The 19,109-nt window shown below is 43.0% G+C and overlaps 1 protein-coding gene across 1 annotated transcript in view; it reads left to right on the top strand.

Annotated features, from left to right (window-relative positions):
* Positions 1–14,393, top strand: part of TRIM71 (tripartite motif containing 71) — a 54,070-nt gene extending 39,677 nt beyond the window's left edge. The window contains exons 2-4 of the mRNA XM_063176874.1: positions 1,072–1,239; positions 10,619–10,753; positions 12,865–14,393. Coding sequence (XP_063032944.1) covers positions 1,072–1,239; positions 10,619–10,753; positions 12,865–14,316 — 1,755 coding nt within the window. The 3' untranslated portion in view covers positions 14,317–14,393. The remainder of the gene's footprint in view (positions 1–1,071; positions 1,240–10,618; positions 10,754–12,864) is intronic.
* Positions 14,394–19,109: the final 4,716 nt, after the last annotated feature.

The raw sequence follows: 19,109 nt of genomic DNA, 5'->3' as shown, positions 1-19,109 counted from the left end.
GGAAAAGTTGTTTGTAGTATGAAACCTCGTGCCATTGTACTGTTCCATGGTAATACAGATTTTCTGTTATTACAGTCTAAGAAAAATAGTGTGTGTAGTTAAGAGCAAGACTTGAATACAGAACTTTCTTGTGTTGGAGTGTTGTGCTCCTTCATGTGCATCTTTGGAAATAAAATCTTGAGAGCTGGTTTCTGCTTCTCTCTAAGAAGACAGGCTTCCATAGAAGTTTCTATTTCTGTATGCTACTTCCCTCTACTGGATGGAATGGGAGCAGCTACAGCTGATGAATGGATCCAGCTTTCTAGGCTAGCATCTTGGTCTAAGTTGTGATTTGAATATAGGGTTTGGGAGTGCTTTGTGAACAGAACGGGGATTTAGTGGTTACCCACAGGTCACTGCAGCATTCAAATGCTCTGATGGGCGTGATAAAGTTCCAGTCTTGTTTTCCAACTCAAGCATCTTGAAGCATCACTAGCATAGAAAACACTGTCATAGCAAAGGATTTTTGCTTTGTTGATGGAAGTGGCAGGGGGGAGTTTTCCCCAATATTGTTGCTGTCCTGAACATAAGGGATTTGCACGTTTTGAAAAGAGAGGATGGTTCTTGGCATGCATGGTTGGTTTTCCCCTTGTGAGCAGTGGGTGTGCTGCTGTTGCAGCTCTCCAGTGTATCGATTATTGAATGGCCTCTGAAGAGAATTTGGTGTTTGCATTTTCGGGAAAAGTCTTCACCTGAAACTTGCCATAGATGCCATCTCCAGTCTGTAAGTGTTGGCAGATGGCTTCCGCTCTTAAGAGGAGCTGATGTGGACACTCTTCCTAGTATTGTATTGCAAAGAAAACAATGACACTTCCATCTAACTGTTAGGGCATGGTTTGGAGTTTACTGGGAAGGATAGCTCTTCCTCTGCGGAGAAACTATTGTGAAGTCCTTGCCTGTTGCTACTGCCTCTAAGCATCTCCTTTATAGTTGAGCTTTTGGATTTTTTATTTTTTTGTAACACATCCTGGCTCTGTTTTCTTTTCATTTCTTCTTTATGTAATGAGAATTTTTCCCCCCCCCTTCTTGCAGGTACTGCATTTCTACTGTGATACCTGTTCTGTCCCCATATGTCGGGAATGTACCATGGGACGACATGTGGGTCACAGCTTTATCTACCTCCAAGACGCCCTACAGGACTCCAGGACTCTCACCATTCAGCTCCTGGCAGATGCTCAGCAAGGACGACAGGCTATTCAAGTAAGATACTTCCAATTTGAGTACTTTATTTCCCCCTCCCTCCTCTCCCCCCTCTCCCACCCAGCTTGTCTGTTACAGGGCAAGGTGTCAAGGCAAAAAGCTCTCTGCTTCTGCTGTCAGTCTTCTCACCCCTTCTGTTTTCTCAGATCTCTGACAGAAGTGGCAGTGGAGCTGAAAATAAAGTGCTGTTATATGAGTTTTGCATTCTTGCAGCATAATCCTGTCATGTAAATCACAATATATATGAAGCTCTGTACAAATGCACTGGAGTGTGAAGCGTTTCAAGAAAGCTCAGATCTTATGTGGCAGTGCCAAACCTGGTTTTGTTTTTACAAATCAGACTTTCTTTGAGCATCTTCCTGCCTGTATAGCTTCTAGCACTCTGCCTACCTTTGACTCTTGTTATGTCTTCAGTGTTGCCACCAAATACAAAATACTAATCAGCTGCTGGATTAGTGTGAAATTCCTTAACCTGCATGTGCAGAGGATCCAGAGCTATCTCCATGTGAGGATTGCTCTGCACACACAGAGGCGCACTCTGCCTGTTACTGTGCTCTCCCTCAGCTGTGTTTTGTAGTGCAAATACAAACACCTGGCAAGGGCTGGAGAGAAGGTAGCACAGTGCTTCAAACTAGACAAGGAATTTTCATAGGGAGTTAAACTGCAGTGATATGTAGATAATTACTTTTGCTGAGTAATACCCAGTGGTAACTTTGATATTATATTAGTAGTAGTTTGGTCTATAGGGAGACTTTAGAGGGGAAGTGGGAAGCTTCACTCCACACCTGCTGCCATGTAGTTTTGTTAGTGTCATGTCCTAAATTTGAGTTGGGTACAAAACTCAATACTATATACTTTGTATGCTTTAACTACTAAGATTTTATTTCTTTCTTGAGTAAACTTCTGTAGAATGTCATGGATAGGCAGGTAACTTACTTTTCAAATTGGGTGGGCTTTCCTGCCACATGCAAGGTACAAACAATAATTAAAATAACCCAAAGCTCATTGCCCTCCCTTTGCTGCTTGTTTCTAGTAAATGAAGGAATTCAGCTTGTTCTGTGAGACAAGAGCAACTAATTAGTCTCTCATTAAGTCTTTGCACCAGTGGAATGACAATAGTTTATGTTGCTATAGATAGTAATCAGTTGTTGACATTTTCCTTCAGCTTGTGATGTTAACTTGCTACACTGGCACAGTAAACAACGAGTTTTTGGAGCTGGATGCCTAGCTTTAAATTCCAGCTTCAGTCAGGATCCTGTAAAACGTAGCATCTTTCAAGATTTGTTTTAAACTAGGTTGTAAAGCTCTTCAGCAGTATCCATACTGAAATGCTTTACACATCCCCAAAATGACAAGAAGGAAGGAATGATACTAGTTTAAAGACCATCACTAAATTTCTTCAGGCTGTCCTAGACAAGGGCTTGCCATTTAGTAATTAAATAATTGCTTTTGACCTCCAGGGCTTTTAATCATCTGACTGGTACAGCTAAATCATCTAAGGACTGTGTTTTGGAGTAGAAACTAGCAGGAGATCATGGAGCACCACTCTGCTACTATTGCATAAATGCTTTTGTGCCTGATTTTCTTCCAACTGAGTTTACTTTGCTCATTCCTCCCTTATCTCTTTCTGCCTTTCATGCTGAAGGCTCCTGCCATTGTGGTGGGCTGATTGTTGCTTGATGGTGCAGGTAAAAGTTTCTTGGTACTGGCTATGCTCATGTGAGTTGAACAAGCAACTCTACCTCTACTGAACTTTGCTCATGCAGCTTTGCCCAGGTCTGGCTGCAGCCCATCCAGCTTAAGAGGCTGTTGTGGAAGTATTAGCTGAGCAGCTTGCGTAAAGATCTGTAAAATGAACCATGTTCTCAAGAGCCGAGTTGTTTAATTAGTTTAGTGGGGTTCTTAATCTGGACCACTGCAAAAAAGAAGAGTAGTGAGCGGACAAATCAGTGATTAAGTTAAGATGGTGAAAATCTGTGTGTGCAGGAATGGGAAAATTGTTCAGCCCAAGCCAGCTGCTCCTGAAGCAACATCAGCAGCAACCAGAAGAGCATGTGATGCTGTTAAAAGCAGAGGTGCTCAACTCAAAGTTTTCATGGAGCACAGCTCTCTTTATTCTTGGGACAATATGGCTGTGCAGCTGTATGTTTATCCTAGGGAGGAGACAGTGTGTCAGCATGAATTCAAAACAAACGCTAAAATAAGTAGTCTCTAAATTAAAATAAATTGGCTTGAGGGGTTTTCTTAAAAGTATGGAAATAGCCAACAGAGAATTAAATGCAAGTACAAGCTGTGATATGCAGGGACATAAGACTGGAGCTCTCAGAGGCTTGAAAAGTCATACGTTGTAGTAACACTTCTTAGTGGGACTGATACATACTGCTGTACCATAAACTCTTAATAGGCTCTGAAAGTGACAGCTCCCCTGACAGGAGAGGTTGAGGATGGATGAGGAGGGGTAGTTGAGAGTAAATGGGAAAAGGTGGAATTTGAATGGCGGCGTTGCAGGAGAGAGGAAATCAAGCCATGAGTCAACTGGCTGGAGAGTATCTGGTTAAGCAAAGTTGAAGGCTTTTAGGAAGAAATGTTTATTTAAGCTCTTCCTGTGGCTTTGGAGGAAAGATTGTTTTTCAGACTTTTAAAAAAAAATGCTGTGAGTTGGGATACATTTCAACCTCTTGATCCACTGAAGCCTGATGTAGCCTGTCACTCCAGAAGAGTCCAAACATCCCTGTTCAAGGAAGTTGAAGTCCTCTGTAAGAAAGAGCAAGAGGCTTGCTTTTGTCCCCCCTTGGTGATATTTCTGCAGCAGTGGAAAGCCTTCCATGCTTCCTTGTGCTGTGATGGTCCTGGCCTGCATTCCTGAGCCTGTCTCTAACTTGAGAACTTGTGCCTGTGTGATGAACTGATCCAGCTGAAAGGGTAGCTTTTCTGTGGCTTTACTTTTTGGCTGGGTCAGCCCCCTGGCTGGTTGGCTGCAGTGCTGCAAGGACTGTTGATGGTGCCAGGGAATGAAGCAGCAACATCCAGCTGGGGTGCTGGTAGGACTCTTTTCTTATTTCAGCAGAAAGCTATACTCCTAGCTGGGATACTTTTCCAGCCTTTTCAGAGACTCAGATTGATTCACAGGGTGATATGAAAGCCAAAGTTGACGCTGGATAAATGGTGTGGGAGGAATCAGGGCTGCTGCTTTTCTGTATGTGGGGAGCGTGTCCCGCTGCCTTGTGTTACTTCACGAAAGTGCACACTTAGCTGTCTTCTTTCAGAATTTTTTCCAAGGACTAGGTCACAAACTGAACGTAAATCTGTTATGGTGAAAGATAGATGGCTTCTTCAAAATGTCACCTTCTTAAAATACATCTATACGTGTGTAACTGTATATATATGTATGGATGTATGCATGTAATCTAATGCACTTGCGTAACAGTAAAGCACTGAGTGCTCGTGTTCATTTAGGGTCAATTTCCAGGTGAACATGTCAAAGTACATTTTAATCTGTTCAGCTCAGATGTCTTAAAAAGTGGGTTTATTCGAAAACAAAATAAATTCTTTCTTAGCTGAGCCCATAATTGTTTTTGCTGGAGTGCTTGACTGGTGCTCAGCTTCTCACTGCCTGGTGAGACTGGCCGTGTGCAGAACATAGCAGGAGCTGCTCTTATCTGTCATGAAAGGCTTAGGAGCTTCCCTCCCAAATTTGTGGGGGAAGTGGTATGAAATAGATTAACACCTTTACAGGGGGTGAGGGGGTTCTGTAAGAAACTCAGCTGGCCAGAGGAGGAAGCTGATCTGTTGCCTTGAGCCTCTGCCCTTGGGTGGGAGCTTCCCTGTGGGCTGCCATATGGATGTGTGTGCTGGGAGGTCGATACCTGAGAAGGATGGCACTGCTGTGCTGCAAGGGATCTCTTTGGGGTTGTCACATTGAGTTAGCTCAGGCAGCCTTGTGCGTGGCTTTGAAGTCAGGCTTGCAGGTTTGAGAATCTGAAATGAAGCTTTGGCAACAAAATGGAGTCAATTGTGCCTTTCTAAAGCTGGGATTTGTATCAAGAGGCTGAATTTCTTTGTACTTTTAGTCTCTGTTTTGTGTGGTATTTCAGTGAGTTCCTCAGTGCAGCATATGAGCAGATGGTTACTGGGGAAGATGGATTTGACACGTGTCACTGTCCAAACTACGTTCTGCCTAAAACTGTAGGCAAAAAGTCTGTTCTTGCAGCACTAACCAAAATGATTTAGTTGTATCTGGCATGAATTAACCTGCCCTCTAGCCCTCCCTCCATCAAAGCTTCTTTTAAAATTATCTTTGTGAGAGGAACTTCAAGTGAGGATGTTGTAGTGTTTTACACACATTAGACTGAAACCTTTAAAGTGGTCCAGCTACTGTGGTTTGTGCTATAGCTGCACCGGTATTCCTGCAAATCCTGGTACTTTCACTGCAATTGTGTAGGATCTTCCAGTTAATTTTTCTACTGTAAGAACACCAAGTTCTTGATGCTGGAGAAAGCCAACTGTTTTGTCCTGGTTGTTTTATCCTGCATGGCTCAGTGATAAGTAACTGGAAAAGTTTAGTGAAACAAACCCACCGTAACTTTTTGTGCCTTAAGGAACTGAAAACAAACCACCTATGGCTGGAACACCTTCCATTTGGTGGAAGAGGGCTAACTTGAGACATACCAAAAAGTTTCCTTCAGGATTTTTTTGTAGTTAATGTGCTTTTGAAATCCAGAAAGGAGTTTGTGAGAGAAGAAGCATCTCAGCTGTTTGTTCCCCTCTGATTAGGGTTAACTTACTCTTAAATTCCTTAATGGTTAAACTGCAAATCCTCCATACTTGAGGTAGGAAAGTGTATATTTAATATTCTTTATTCAATACCTGTGGTCCATTCACCCCTCAAATACTGAAGAATTCCTCAGTAGAACCAAAATGTTCAAATGCTTTTGAATTTGAATTTTCTCTCCAGAGGTTTGCACCTTCATTGGAAAACTTGAGGTTAGGAAAATTCTTAAGTGTTGGAATTAATGGCTGAAAAATTATAGCTCCCTCCCATCTTTGGATGGATGGAATAAAAAAATCCTAGGTACTTTTCCAAATATGTTCATGCAAGCCAGCACTGATGAGTTGCAGTACAGTTACCGTAAGCAGCCTTTATGTATTTCATGGTGCTGCCACTGTGGTGTATGGTGCTGCAGTTTGTCCACTTGGATAAATTCCTGGACTAAATTGGTGTCATCTAACATCATGGCTCAGCACCTGGATCACCCTGCTGTTCATGAGACCTGAGGTGGCCTCTTCAAATAACTGTGTGCTGGGTGGGCATAACTGTGGACATACTGATTTAATTTGAGTGTCAGACAGCAGAAACCACTCAGTGAGGGCATTAGCACCTCTGTCATAGCTCTTCAGAGCACAAGCTTTGTAACAGTTTTTCTTTCTCCTGGAGCATTTTATGCTTCTGATCTTTTTTTTTTTTTTCATATAACAAAGTAACACTAGTGAAAATTTGGAAGTCTAGAACATTAAATATCCCTTAGGCATATTTAGGTAAAAATGAAATAATATAATTTTTTTTTTTTTTTTGTAACTTGAGGCGGTAGTTCCTACTGTTCAACAGAAGACAGGAAATACAAAAAATTACTGAATGTTGCCATTCTACAAAATGGCAAATCTTGATTTGGGCACCTCTGTAGTCAGCATAGGCATCCAGAAGCATGGCCAAGTTCTGTAATGCTACTCTGCTACTTCTGGCTCTTGCAGTTGGTTTCTTCATGGGTTCATGTTGTACCATCAGTTGTTGTGGACACTGGAGCAAGATCATCACAAGTTTTCCCTCAGGTGGTGAAATGTAGATAAAGAGGAGCTCACAGAGGTGTCCCCCTAAAGGGAGCTTGTAAAGGACACCCAGGTTCTGATACAGCTTTGCCCTTCAGCTTTTACTGCAAAGGGAAATGTGCTGGTAGCAGCAGCCCATGATGGGTGTCTGCATTGCTGTCCTCCATGCAAACACGTTTGTGTGCCTCACTGGGAGCTCTGTGTGCAGTGTCCTTGGGTGGTGGCCCCCTGGAACATGTCACCTGCACAAGGACTGCTGCCACTTCAGTTTTACTCTTGAGGAATTGGAAGTACCAGTTTTAACCCTAAAGTTTACAAGATACACTGCAAAGCAGTGTTGTTCTTGTTTTCACTTGTTTTTAACAAGCACAAGGCACTGGTGACGTCTAATAGAATGGGGAGTGGTGTTGGCCATCTTTAGAGCCCTGAGAGGCCAGAGGTGGAGAGGTACAATTGCAAATAGATTATTTACTTTATTGGCCAACAGCAGGAAACAAAACAGTTGTTTTCCATCTCACATTCAGTAACCCAGCACAATTCTTGGATAAACACAGGCCTTGTCTTCTGTCTCCCAAGTGTGTGAACTGATCGACCATCTAATTCACTAGCACTGGAAAAACTGACATGCCATGAGGAGAGAGCATGATAAAAGCTGTTCTTCTTTACAATAATTTGTTGTTAAAAAGATTGTGTGGTGTCTGACCAGAACAAGAAACACTGCTGCTCAACATGCTTCCTGAAAAGTAGACCTCTCCAAGACAAGTTCAGCACAGAAAATGCCTGCAGAACAGCAGGAGTGAGTTTTCATAGCAGAACTCTGACACCTTACAGTAATCAAAGTGAACAAGGAATTTCCATGTGAAGAAGTCTCCCAAAAATTGTACTTAATGCTCTTGGCTTTTGCTTCAGATATAGATCACTTGCTATTGCTGTTCCCCCATCATACCTCTGCATGTTTGATGCTGGTCAGCCTTCCTTGGCTGTTCTAGCTTATTTGGGCAGAGTGCAGAACCCTTTGAATTTTACCAAAACATCACCAATATCCTGGATGATATTAGAATCTTAGCATTTTAGGCATCCCCCACTGATCTGAGCTGTTCATACCTGGGCAAGTAAAAATAAATCCAGATGATGACATGAGTAATTGGTAGACAACTGGTTGTGCATAACTGGTTCCTGTAGCTGAAAGATCCCAGCATCCACAGGGAATTACTACCTCTCCTGCTGTGATAGAATTCTTGGAAGGTGGACTCTGGTTTTAGTGGGGATTAATCAAGGAAGTTGGGATTGCTCTTATCCCTAAGGTATAATGAGGGACGCATATATAGGGATCATAGTTTTAAATTGGTACTGAGTACAAAAAGCAAAAATAAGTAAATCAAGATCTTTATGCTTTCACAGACATCATTGTTAGAATTGGAATATGAGTGGATACTTTCCCTGACACTTCACAAGGTGACACATTTTTCTCTTTGCAAGAGAAGGAAGGTGTTTTGCTGTACTTGATGGGAATCCAGGTCTGTTTTGGAAGAAATGCATGCTTTTTCCCTGCTGTAGGGCAGCTTCTGTATTTGAATGGCAAAGAGGTGGTAGAGGCACAGTATTACATGTAGCCTCTTTTAGCTGGATCTGAGCCTACTGGCTTTTATGAAGTCTTAATCCATGGCCAGTTGTGACTTCGTGTCTACTTTGCTAAATACTGTAATGAGATTTTCATTTTTTTGTCAAATTTGCCTGCCAGAAGCTTTGTCAGAGGGCAGGGCAGGGCAGCCTCCAGTGGGACTGGGGTATGTAGGCTGTATGAGTTTGAAGACATTTCCTGTTAAAACTGTAGTGAAGTTCATGAAGGAGGGAGAGGTCAAAGACCTGTTCCTCTTACTGAGTCCTGGGCTGCAGACTGGGCTGTCAAGCAGCACTCCTGTTTTCCCATGACAGTTTGCAGGAGAATTATTTGGAGTAAAGGTAGAAATGTTGTCTTGTCTGATTTTGTCAGAGTTGTCTTCAGCTTGTCTCCAGAGAGCAATCACCTGGCCAAGTTAAGTCTTCCTTTTCCTTTCAGAAAAGGATCTCCTATGTGACCTGGAAGAATAAGTCTAGTTCAGACTAGGTGTCCTAAAATAACTTACCTGGTATGAGAAATGTCCAAGTAACACTATATTTAAGTTTTTATGTTTTAGCATTCCAGTGATTGGCATAAACTAGATGCTGAATGGAGAGTTCAAAAATACTAACAACCATTTAGTGAAATATGACAGTGTGTGCTGTCTGATGATGCTGGATCACACTGGGTAGTTCATTGTTGCAACAGGTGTTCTTAGATTGGTTCATCTTCATAAGTACAGTTAAAATGAGGGCATCTTCCTGAAGGTTCTGAATGTATGGTAAAGCCTTTAAATTCCTTTTGAGCTGATTTCAATGAGCCTGCATTTCTGAGGAAAAAGAAATGTTTCCCAGTGTTCAGAGGGGGCCTCTGACTCCGTTTGTGCCCATTGCCTCTGGTCCTGTCACAGGGCACCACTGGAAGGAGCCTGGCTCTGCCCTCTCAGTGCCCTCCCTTCAAGTGTGTGAATACTTGTAAGAACCCCCCTTTTTTTAGGCTGAATACCTTCACAGGCCATCATCTTGTTCTAGAATTTTGTAACTAACAAGTTACAATCTTTTTAACCTCTCTAGGGTCACAGGTTCATCTGCTGGTTCACTGTATGACAAAGGTTGAAAAAGTTGTTAGCCATTGCTATTAAACCTGTTCCATTGGGAACTGTGATCCTTCAGAGTCTTTGTTTTTATGCCCCTTTCTGTAATATTTTGTGAAACTTGGGAGTAGTTTGGGACAGATTTTTTGAGGAAACAATTTTTAATTTTTTTGGGGGGGGGAGGGAGGGGGAAGAGACATGCTCCTGGGCACATTCTGCCGAATACTACTATATTAGGAATAATTCCCACCTCTACCCAAGGTGTGAATAACTATATGAATACTTTTACTGGTAACCATTTGGTCTTTGTTTTTTCTTTTAAAACTGATTATCTCCATACTTTTTTGGGGGTATTTCTGTGCAGCTCAAATGCACAGATAACACAGTCTGTTCCCTACAGTGTCATTTTTTACTAGAACATCACACAACAACAGGGAACCATTTTGAGGGGCTGGAAAAGCTGGGTTCTCTACATGGAAGAAAACATGAGTATGAATTTCTGTGCAAGTCTCTTGTTCACCCCATTAGCTGCTCGCTGCAATTGCACAGGGCATTGAGTGCTGTTGTGAGGGTGCAAGGTACAATGAAGATGTAAACTCCATGTAATAGATGTATTTAAAGAATCCTTAGAGATTTTAGGCTGCAGTGTATGGAATGGCTGAAGAAGGCCTAGTAAGAAAGTAAGAGTTGTCACTTTATGCCTTTACCTGAAGACAGGTAATTCTACATTTGCATGTAATGTAAATGTAAAATTAAATGTAATTACATTTACATGTAATGTGAAATGTAAGCAGCAGTCTCCTCTGGTGTATTTTTAATTGGTTTGGTCAAGCCCTAAGTGTGTGTGTCTTTTTTCTCCCCAGCTGAGTATTGAGCAGGCCCAGGCTGTGGCAGAGCAAGTCGAGATGAAAGCGAAGGTGGTACAGTCTGAAGTCAAGGTAGTGACCACTAGACACAAGAAGGCCTTGGAGGAGCGGGAGTGTGAGCTGCTCTGGAAGGTATGCACCCTTACATTTGTGGTTTGTACTGCTGACAGGTGCTTTTCAAACTGAAAAACTGCTCAAACCACTACACAGCCAGATTCTGATATCCGAGGGAAGCTGCAGATTTCCTTACCTGGAGCTGCTGGTGGGGTTTTTGCTGCTGGATCCTGGGAGCTGCACGGCCCCACACGCGGGCTGGGCACTCCCCCTGCTGGCCCCACAGCTGCCCCCAGAGGAGATCCCCTCCGAACAACATATTCAAAATACCTGCTCTAGAATTAGGTACATAGTATAATTGGCTTTCTGATCCACTCCTCATAAAGAACAGGAGCAACACTGTATATCCTATCCTGTCCTTTTTTGTTTCTTAGAAAGGCTGGTAGAAATTCTGTGAGGCCAACTTTCATTGTCCCCATCCTTTAAAACCTTTACTGCCAATCAAGGTAGCGTCCTCCCTCTAAGCAATTTTTTTGAACTAGTATAAGAAAAGAGTATCTGCACAATTCTGAACTGGTGGGCTCATTTCAGCTCAATGATGCATGTGTGGTATTTTGAGAGGAGGAAAGGAAGCAACAGGCAAGTTTCTTGTTCCAGAAAAGTAATTCAGTGGTCTTGGTACCCTGCAAGAGAAGCTTTGTTTTCTTTTGTAAGTGTCAATAGCAAGATTAAAGTTGCACTTTATATAGTTAGTGTACTTTGAATGCTGCTTTTTTGAGAGTTTGGATTTGGATTTTCACTCTTTACCTCTTGCAGGAAGCTTGGCAGCTTTCTCTTTTAAGGTATTCCTAGTACAGGAGGAGTAAGATCTGCACCTGAGCTCTTTTTATCCTACTGTGCTGTACAAATGCACTTTGTTGGAATATCTGCACTGACAGCAAGTTCTCTTCAAGCTGAAAAACATTATTTTAAGAAGGGAAGGTGGTGGTAAATCATTTTAGCAAAACAAACTCTGTGTGTCAAGCATGCTAATAAACAATTTTGTATACCAGGGCTGAGTCTATGGATTTAGCTAAGACCTAAGATCAGTAATGTGTCTTGGATGCATTACTGATTGGAAGAAGTATCTCCAAATTTTTTTACATCTTGGTAAAACCTACATACCTCAATTTACAGCATGTTTGTACATATGTTATCTAGTCAGTGTCTAATCAAGGAATCCTCAGACATTGAGTCTTCCTTCACTGAAATGCATTCCAGATACTGTTCTGAGGCCAAGCAAGTATTCAGACATCAGGAAATGTTCTTTTGCAACAATAAAACAAAGACATGTTACATTAGTTTTATGCAGCAGGTGTCTTTGACAGATGGTCCAAAGTGGTTTTTCACAAGTAAGGGTAGACACACACTTATATAGATGAGTTACAAAACAGACATTTTTGCACCAACTTCAGTCCCTCAAGCAGGGACTGGCAGCAACCTTCTGTGTTATTTGAAATGACATTCACAAAACATCCTGTTTTAAAGCACAAGCTCAGGTTGACTGCCAGTATTTATAAGAAAATATTAAAATAATCAGACCCTAAAAATCCCTGGAGTTAGATGTCTGGTGTTATCCAGTCACACAAAAACAGTCCTGGCAGGCGGGGGAATGACAGGAGCTCATGTGCATTAGCTGGTGCTGACTCCCAGCTCAGCCCAGTGGGACAACAACCCACATTCTGAAACTGGTCTCAGTTCTGGTTAGTGAAGCCTCAGCCTCTGCTCTTCTGAGAGGCTGCAATAACTTCTGTCCTCCCTGGGGGCTGAATGAGATGTGCCTTTGGATGATCTGTCAAGTACCTTGCAACTAGAAAACAGAATAGCATTTGTGGAAGCAAATAATTACTAGTAAGCAAGTAATTCTCACTCTCAAATGTCACTCTGATGCAGCAGATCTGAAGAGTAGAAATGTATGGTGTTGCCTGGAGGGTAGGAGAGACTAATAATCCTAAATTTGGATAAGTAATTTGTTTTCCTTGTTTCTTCTTGTCTGCACTGTGATTTTTAGAGGTTTGTTCTGCAGCTGTGTGTCAGCATGCCATAGCAACTGTCCAGCTGGCTTTTATGTAGAAGGGAGACTGAAGGAAATCTCTGTGGTCTGTCTTTCCTGATGTAAGTGCACTTTTCTCTCCCCCATTTCCCACAAGGTGGAAAAGATTCGCCAAGTCAAGGCCAAGTCCCTCTACCTGCAAGTTGAAAAGTTACGTCAGAACCTGAACAAGCTGGATAACACCATTAGTGCTGTTCAGCAGGTCCTGGAGGAGGGTCGCACCATGGACATTCTCCTGGCTCGGGACCGCATGCTGGCTCAGGTGCAGGAGCTGAAGAACGTCAGAGGCCTTCTCCAGCCACAGGAGGACGACAGGATCATGTTCACCCCCCCTGACCAGGCATTGTATATGGCCATCAAATCCATGGGCTTTGTCAGCAGCGGGGCCTTCGCTCCCCTGACCAAAGCCACGGGGGAAGGTCTCAAGCGCGCTCTGCAGGGCAAGGTGGCCTCATTCACCGTGATCGGCTACGACCACGACGGGGAGCCTCGCCTCTCGGGGGGCGACATGATCTCTGCCGTGGTCATGGGCCCCGATGGAAACCTGTTCGGGGCCGACGTCAGCGATCAGCAGAACGGGACCTACCTGGTCAGCTACCGTCCCCAGCTGGAGGGAGAGCACCTGGTGTCCGTGATGATGTGCAACCAGCACATCGAGAACAGCCCCTTCAAAGTGATGGTGAAGTCCGGGCGCAGCTACATCGGCATCGGGCTGCCGGGGCTGTCCTTCGGCAGCGAGGGAGACAGCGACGGCAAGCTCTGCCGCCCCTGGGGGGTCAGCGTGGACAAGGAGGGCTTCATCATCGTCGCCGACCGCAGCAACAACCGCATCCAGGTGTTCAAGCCGTGCGGGACCTTCCATCACAAGTTTGGCACGCTGGGCTCCCGGCCGGGCCAGTTCGATCGCCCCGCCGGCGTGGCCTGCGACGTTTCGCGCAGGATCGTCGTGGCCGACAAGGACAATCATCGCATCCAGATCTTCACGTTCGAGGGGCAGTTCATTCTGAAGTTCGGGGAGAAAGGAACGAAGAACGGGCAGTTCAATTACCCGTGGGATGTGGCCGTCAACGCGGAGGGCAAGATCCTGGTCTCTGACACGAGGAACCACCGCGTGCAGCTGTTCGGGCCCGACGGCGTGTTCCTCAACAAGTACGGCTTCGAAGGGGTACTCTGGAAGCACTTTGATTCCCCCAGAGGCGTGACGTTCAATCACGAGGGCCACTTGGTAGTGACGGACTTCAACAACCATCGTCTCTTGGTCATCCACCCGGACTGCCAGTCGGCGCGCTTCCTGGGCTCCGAGGGCACCGGCAACGGGCAGTTCCTGCGCCCGCAGGGCGTGGCGGTGGATCAGGAAGGGCGCATCATCGTGGCCGACTCCAGGAACCACCGGGTGCAGATATTCGAGTCCAATGGTAGCTTTTTATGCAAGTTTGGCACTCAGGGAAGCGGCTTTGGTCAGATGGACCGTCCTTCAGGTATAGCTGTCACCCCTGATGGCATGATTGTGGTGGTCGACTTTGGAAACAATCGAATTCTCGTCTTCTAATCTGTGTTTGAATTAGGAAGAAACTGTCTCAGGGAAATTCTTCTAAGAGAAAATGAAAAAATACAACGTTAATTCAAACCTACCTCATCTTTAATTTTTTTACAGATGAATGTACTTACCTTTTCTGCAGGGAGTGAGCCTGTAAAATTGAATTCTATCTACCTCATTGTCCTCCCTTCCCTCCCCGATTTCTCACCCCCCTCCCCATCCCCACATACTCATAGTTCAGAACGTTTTACCTCTTTCCCCCCGATGGGGTTTCATGCACAAACGAGAATTGCTGTGCACATTAGGTGGTTTGTGTGGTGAGTTCTGTTAGACTAAGCCAAGAAAGGCGCTATGTAACTTTTTAAATGGAGAATATGGTAGTAGATGTTTGTAGAGAAATTTGTGTTCTTGACCATTCTGCAGTTCTGTGGGTGGGGACATGGGAGGGAGGGACATTTGTTGTTGTTGTTGGTTTTGGTTTTGTTCTGGTTTTTTTTTTCATTGCTGCTGCAGCAGAGAACTTTTTCCTGTTCTCCTTTTTATACCTCAGTGTGTTTGATTTACTGGCGAGCACAGCATCTTGTTCCCAGACAACTTTGAACGTTTTATGAAAGTGAGTGAGATTCACTCGCCAGGAAGAGCAAGTTTGCATCTTTTTTGGCATTTCTGTGTATTTTTTTTACTGAAACACAGTAATTTTACAGCACAAAGTGAAGCTGATGAAAATGCACAAAAATTCTTTTAAGTTTAAACCAAATTGTTCATTTTAGTGGCTTAGTGCGGTCATTGTAAAGTTTAGATAAAAAGCAAGGCTTCCTTTAGCGTATCCTGTTGTTGAGAATTTCATTTTTACCTCTTTTCACCTGAAAGCTAAATTAGTTTAAAAAAAGTTGCTGTTTCTTTTTATCAGTGCCCCTAATCTAGGTAACAGAAGAGGTTAGGAGGAGCATTGAAACAGGGAAAATCAAACCCTTTCGATTTACTTTCTTGTGAAATGACTTAGTGTTTTTTGCCCCTTCCCATAGAGAAACCTTAAGGGAATAAAGTTTGAATTTGTTAGAAGTGGTACCTTTTTCCAAAAGAAATAAGCACAGCTTTGGAGATTCAGGGTGTGATTTGGAGAAGTCAACAGTTGTTTTGTTTTGTTTTGGGGTTTTTTGTTCAGAGAGAATTGCAATAACTCTCTCACTGATTGATTTTTTTTTTGTTTTTTGTTTTTTTTTTTTCTTCTTCTGGCTTCCCCAGAGAGCTGGACTGAAAATTTTGGGAATAGCTACTGTAGCTTTTAGGGTGGGTGGGGTGGGCTTGGAGCTCCCTGCTGCAGGATCTCTGGGTACAGATCCAAGTGAAGAGTTACCAGTACCAGCTAAAGGCAAACTGCATCAAGGTGAAACTTTGCTGCTTTTTTTCCCAGGGCAGTACCAAAGACTTCTGTGTAAAATTAATGTATGTGATCCTTAAAAGCTTTGGAGGCAGGGGGAAGTTTGCCCTTTCGGGGATATAGAAACTGGTGTTCTGAAAAGCAGAAACTTCTGGGGAGAATAGAGATCTCTTTAGCAAAATGTGACTTGTAGTCCCTGGAAGGATTTGGTTTTATTCTTCAATTTCCTGCATTCCAGTTTAGCTGTTCAAGCAGATATGGTCTCTACAGACCTGTAGCTTCACCCTCTGGTGTTGGCAAACAAGAATTGTTTAAAGTGGGCAAGAGAGGGCTCCTCTTGCTCTGCAATGGAAAAACTCACGTGTCAGTACTCTTGAGTTTGGAAACGCCATGGGATTTACCTTACTGTTTGCAAGAGAATATCTTTGAAATGTAAATTTGGTCATTGTTAAAAAGTCTGACTAGCCTTAACCATCCTGCAAGGAAAGGGTTCCTCTCTCTGCCAGCCACCATGCACAAAAGTGACCTGAGGTTGACAGGCTCTTGACAAGTTTGTGAGAAATCACAAGGTGCACTTTCCTTCTTGCTGCTTTTCCCCTCCAAGGAGTGTTAACTTTCTGAGTTTTGTAGAAATACCAATGATGTGTGCAGACAGAGAGAGCTGCCACTTTAGAGGAGGCTTAAACTAAAGGACCAGAAAGAGACAAGATTCATGAGATGGCAAAACCTCTTTCAAAAGAAGGGTGAGGAAAACCAACTAAATTAAATAGGATAAAACAATTGTGCTGCCTTTCAGCCAAAGCCTCAAGGAAGCAAACTCTTCAAAGCAGTGTGTTTCAGTTAGGCTTAATCTTAGGATGGCATGGTTTAAAAACAGTATGAAAGGATAATATTTTATACAGATGTCTGTCAATAAATTTCTATGGCCACACAAAACATGTATCAGAGAGAGCTAGTTTACCTTCAAGTTTTGCAAGTTCTGCCTGTGTGCACGCCTCCCTTCTTGGGGGTGGCCTACAGCTGTGACACATGTCTGTGGTTGTCTTGTATTATTCAGCCCAAGAATTATTTGCAACTTGGGCTGTGAAAACTAACAGCCTGCAAGATCTAGATACCAAAGAATAGTGGTTTAAAAAGCTTTAATGTTTAGTCTGCAGTGTCCTTGCATTTATCCTGTCATGTCTTAATTGAAAACGCCAGGTCTCTAAATGCTTTGACCAGAGTGGCTGACAGTGTTGAAGTGTCCTAGAAACGCTCTTGTGCTTAAATGCTTGTGGGGTTTGCCCTTCTCTGTGGCTAGAAGGGAGTTGTTTTTCCAGGCATTAAAAAAAAAAAAAGGTGAAGTGTGCAGTCAGGATTGTGTTGAACTGGAGGGAGGTTTTGCCCTCCCAGCCTGCACCCTGTGGAAGGTGACAGACACTGAAGTTGCCCTTTGCTTTTTGAATGGAGCCATTGCACAACCCCCAGCCCAGCTCAGTCAGGAAGAGGAATGACTTAAACTCTTTCTAAGTTTCTGTCTATTTAACTCAGTGGGATTTGCTTGCAAACCGAACCTTGAGTGTTTGACCTCATGTTGTTGGGGAGCTTTTTCGTTTTAAAAACACTACTATTTAGCTACCCAAAAGAATTCCTTATCTTTGTGATAGATAGTGCTAAGCACACTTGGTCTCATTGAAAAGTGGTAGTGTAGCTTATAAAATTGAGTGTTTTATATGCAATGAAAAAAAGTAGTGCTAATATACAATGCCAACATCAGATGCCCCATAGAGGCTTATTAAAAAGTAATAAACGAGATTCCAACCTTGCTCTGCTTTTCCATGCATGTTCTCAGGTTAATGCCCCAGTATCATAATGTACATGCATGCAGAGAGGAAAACAAGGCTTGGAAGCTGGGTTGCAAACCAAACAAGCATTCAGAGTAACCTTGTTAACTAGGGGAGATGGCCTGGAGAAGGGTAAAGTGAGTGTGTGCCTCTTGGTTGGGGAACAGCAAATGTGGGGGACAGAGCTGTCTACTCGAACTCCCAAAGGATTTTCTCTATGCCAGGTTAAACCAGTGGCTCTCTGTAAACCTTTTGCTTGACAAAATGTTATCAGCAATCAGTGTGGCTGGTTTGGGTGCTCAGCATGTAAAGCAATCTTATCCTTTCTCAGAATTATTTAAGCAGGAACTTTAGTAGCAAACTGAAGCAGATTCAGTACTTGATAATGCAGGTCCTTCACATAACTTGCTCCTTTTGATTTAGTACGTTTTAAATATAACTTATTTAAGGAGGGCCCTTAAACTTGAAACTTTCAAACAAAGGAAGGAAAGGAAGATAACACCTGAAAACTAATGCGTATTAGGGCCAGACATAACCAACCTGAGAGAAAGAACAAGTCACTTGGATGTGGCATTCCCTTGGAATTGAAGGAAAGTGGGCCCAGTGGGTTATGTTAGTTAAACCAAAATTGATTTCTGGAGAGAGCAGGTTTATAGACTCACCTTGCCATAACTTTGATCATAAGATTTCTTTGTTCAGTTCTAGTTTAAAAAAATATTGTGCCAAAGTTTTGTTTATTTTTTAAAGGATTGTAAGCCAAATGGTGCCAAAAGGTAATAGGGTATTTAAAGTAGAGATATTTAGACAAACAGTTTGGAACTGTATAAAAAAGGAACACTGGTACTTGAGTTAGACAAATATTGTACCTTTGGTCTTTGAGTCCTTGGGAGTTTGAAACCCAGTTTGCTGTGGTACAAAATGCACAACTAGAGATGCCACTATCTTTTGCTTGAAGTTCTACCTCACTTTGCAGAAGTAAATCATCTACCTCAATTTAGCATCAGACAGGCTTGGGAAATACTTGAGAATCTGCCTGGGGGAAGGATTCATCCTGCCTGTTGGAAAAGCATTTTAATTGAAACAGAGATACTAAGTGTGTACTATGAGGTGACTGCTTTTGTTTGCTTTTGTTTTTGCTGCCTGCCTATGGAGATATTAAGCTGCCCTTGCTAGAGAATCTGTAAATAAAACCAAATGTTCAGGCAAACTGGACTGAGACCTGAAATGCCTCCGAGTTTGTTCTGGTTTCACTACGAGGCATGGAAGTGTGAACTTTTGTTCAGTATTATGACACTACTGGCTGACATGACATCCTTCATGTTCATTTGCAGTGTTCTTACGTCCTTAAGACCTTTAGGTCTTCTCTCTACAAGAGAAAAACTTTTATGCATGCCTACCAATGTGTCCTGTTTGGGAGGACTGGTGTTCTGATTGCTGTAAACACAATGCTATACCAAATGCTTGAAGGGAATAAGGTCCTGGTTTTTTATTTTATTGACTTGATGATTGTATTTGTAGCTTGCTTGACTCAATGGGATTTTTTCCACCATGACAAAGCAATCAAGTTCCTATTCCTGGAGGGCAGCTTAGGTTCAGACATA

Source organism: Melospiza melodia, chromosome 1 (genome assembly GCF_035770615.1).
Source record: "Melospiza melodia melodia isolate bMelMel2 chromosome 1, bMelMel2.pri, whole genome shotgun sequence".
Lineage (NCBI taxonomy): Eukaryota > Metazoa > Chordata > Aves > Passeriformes > Passerellidae > Melospiza > Melospiza melodia.
This window is presented reverse-complemented; position numbering and strand designations above follow the sequence as displayed.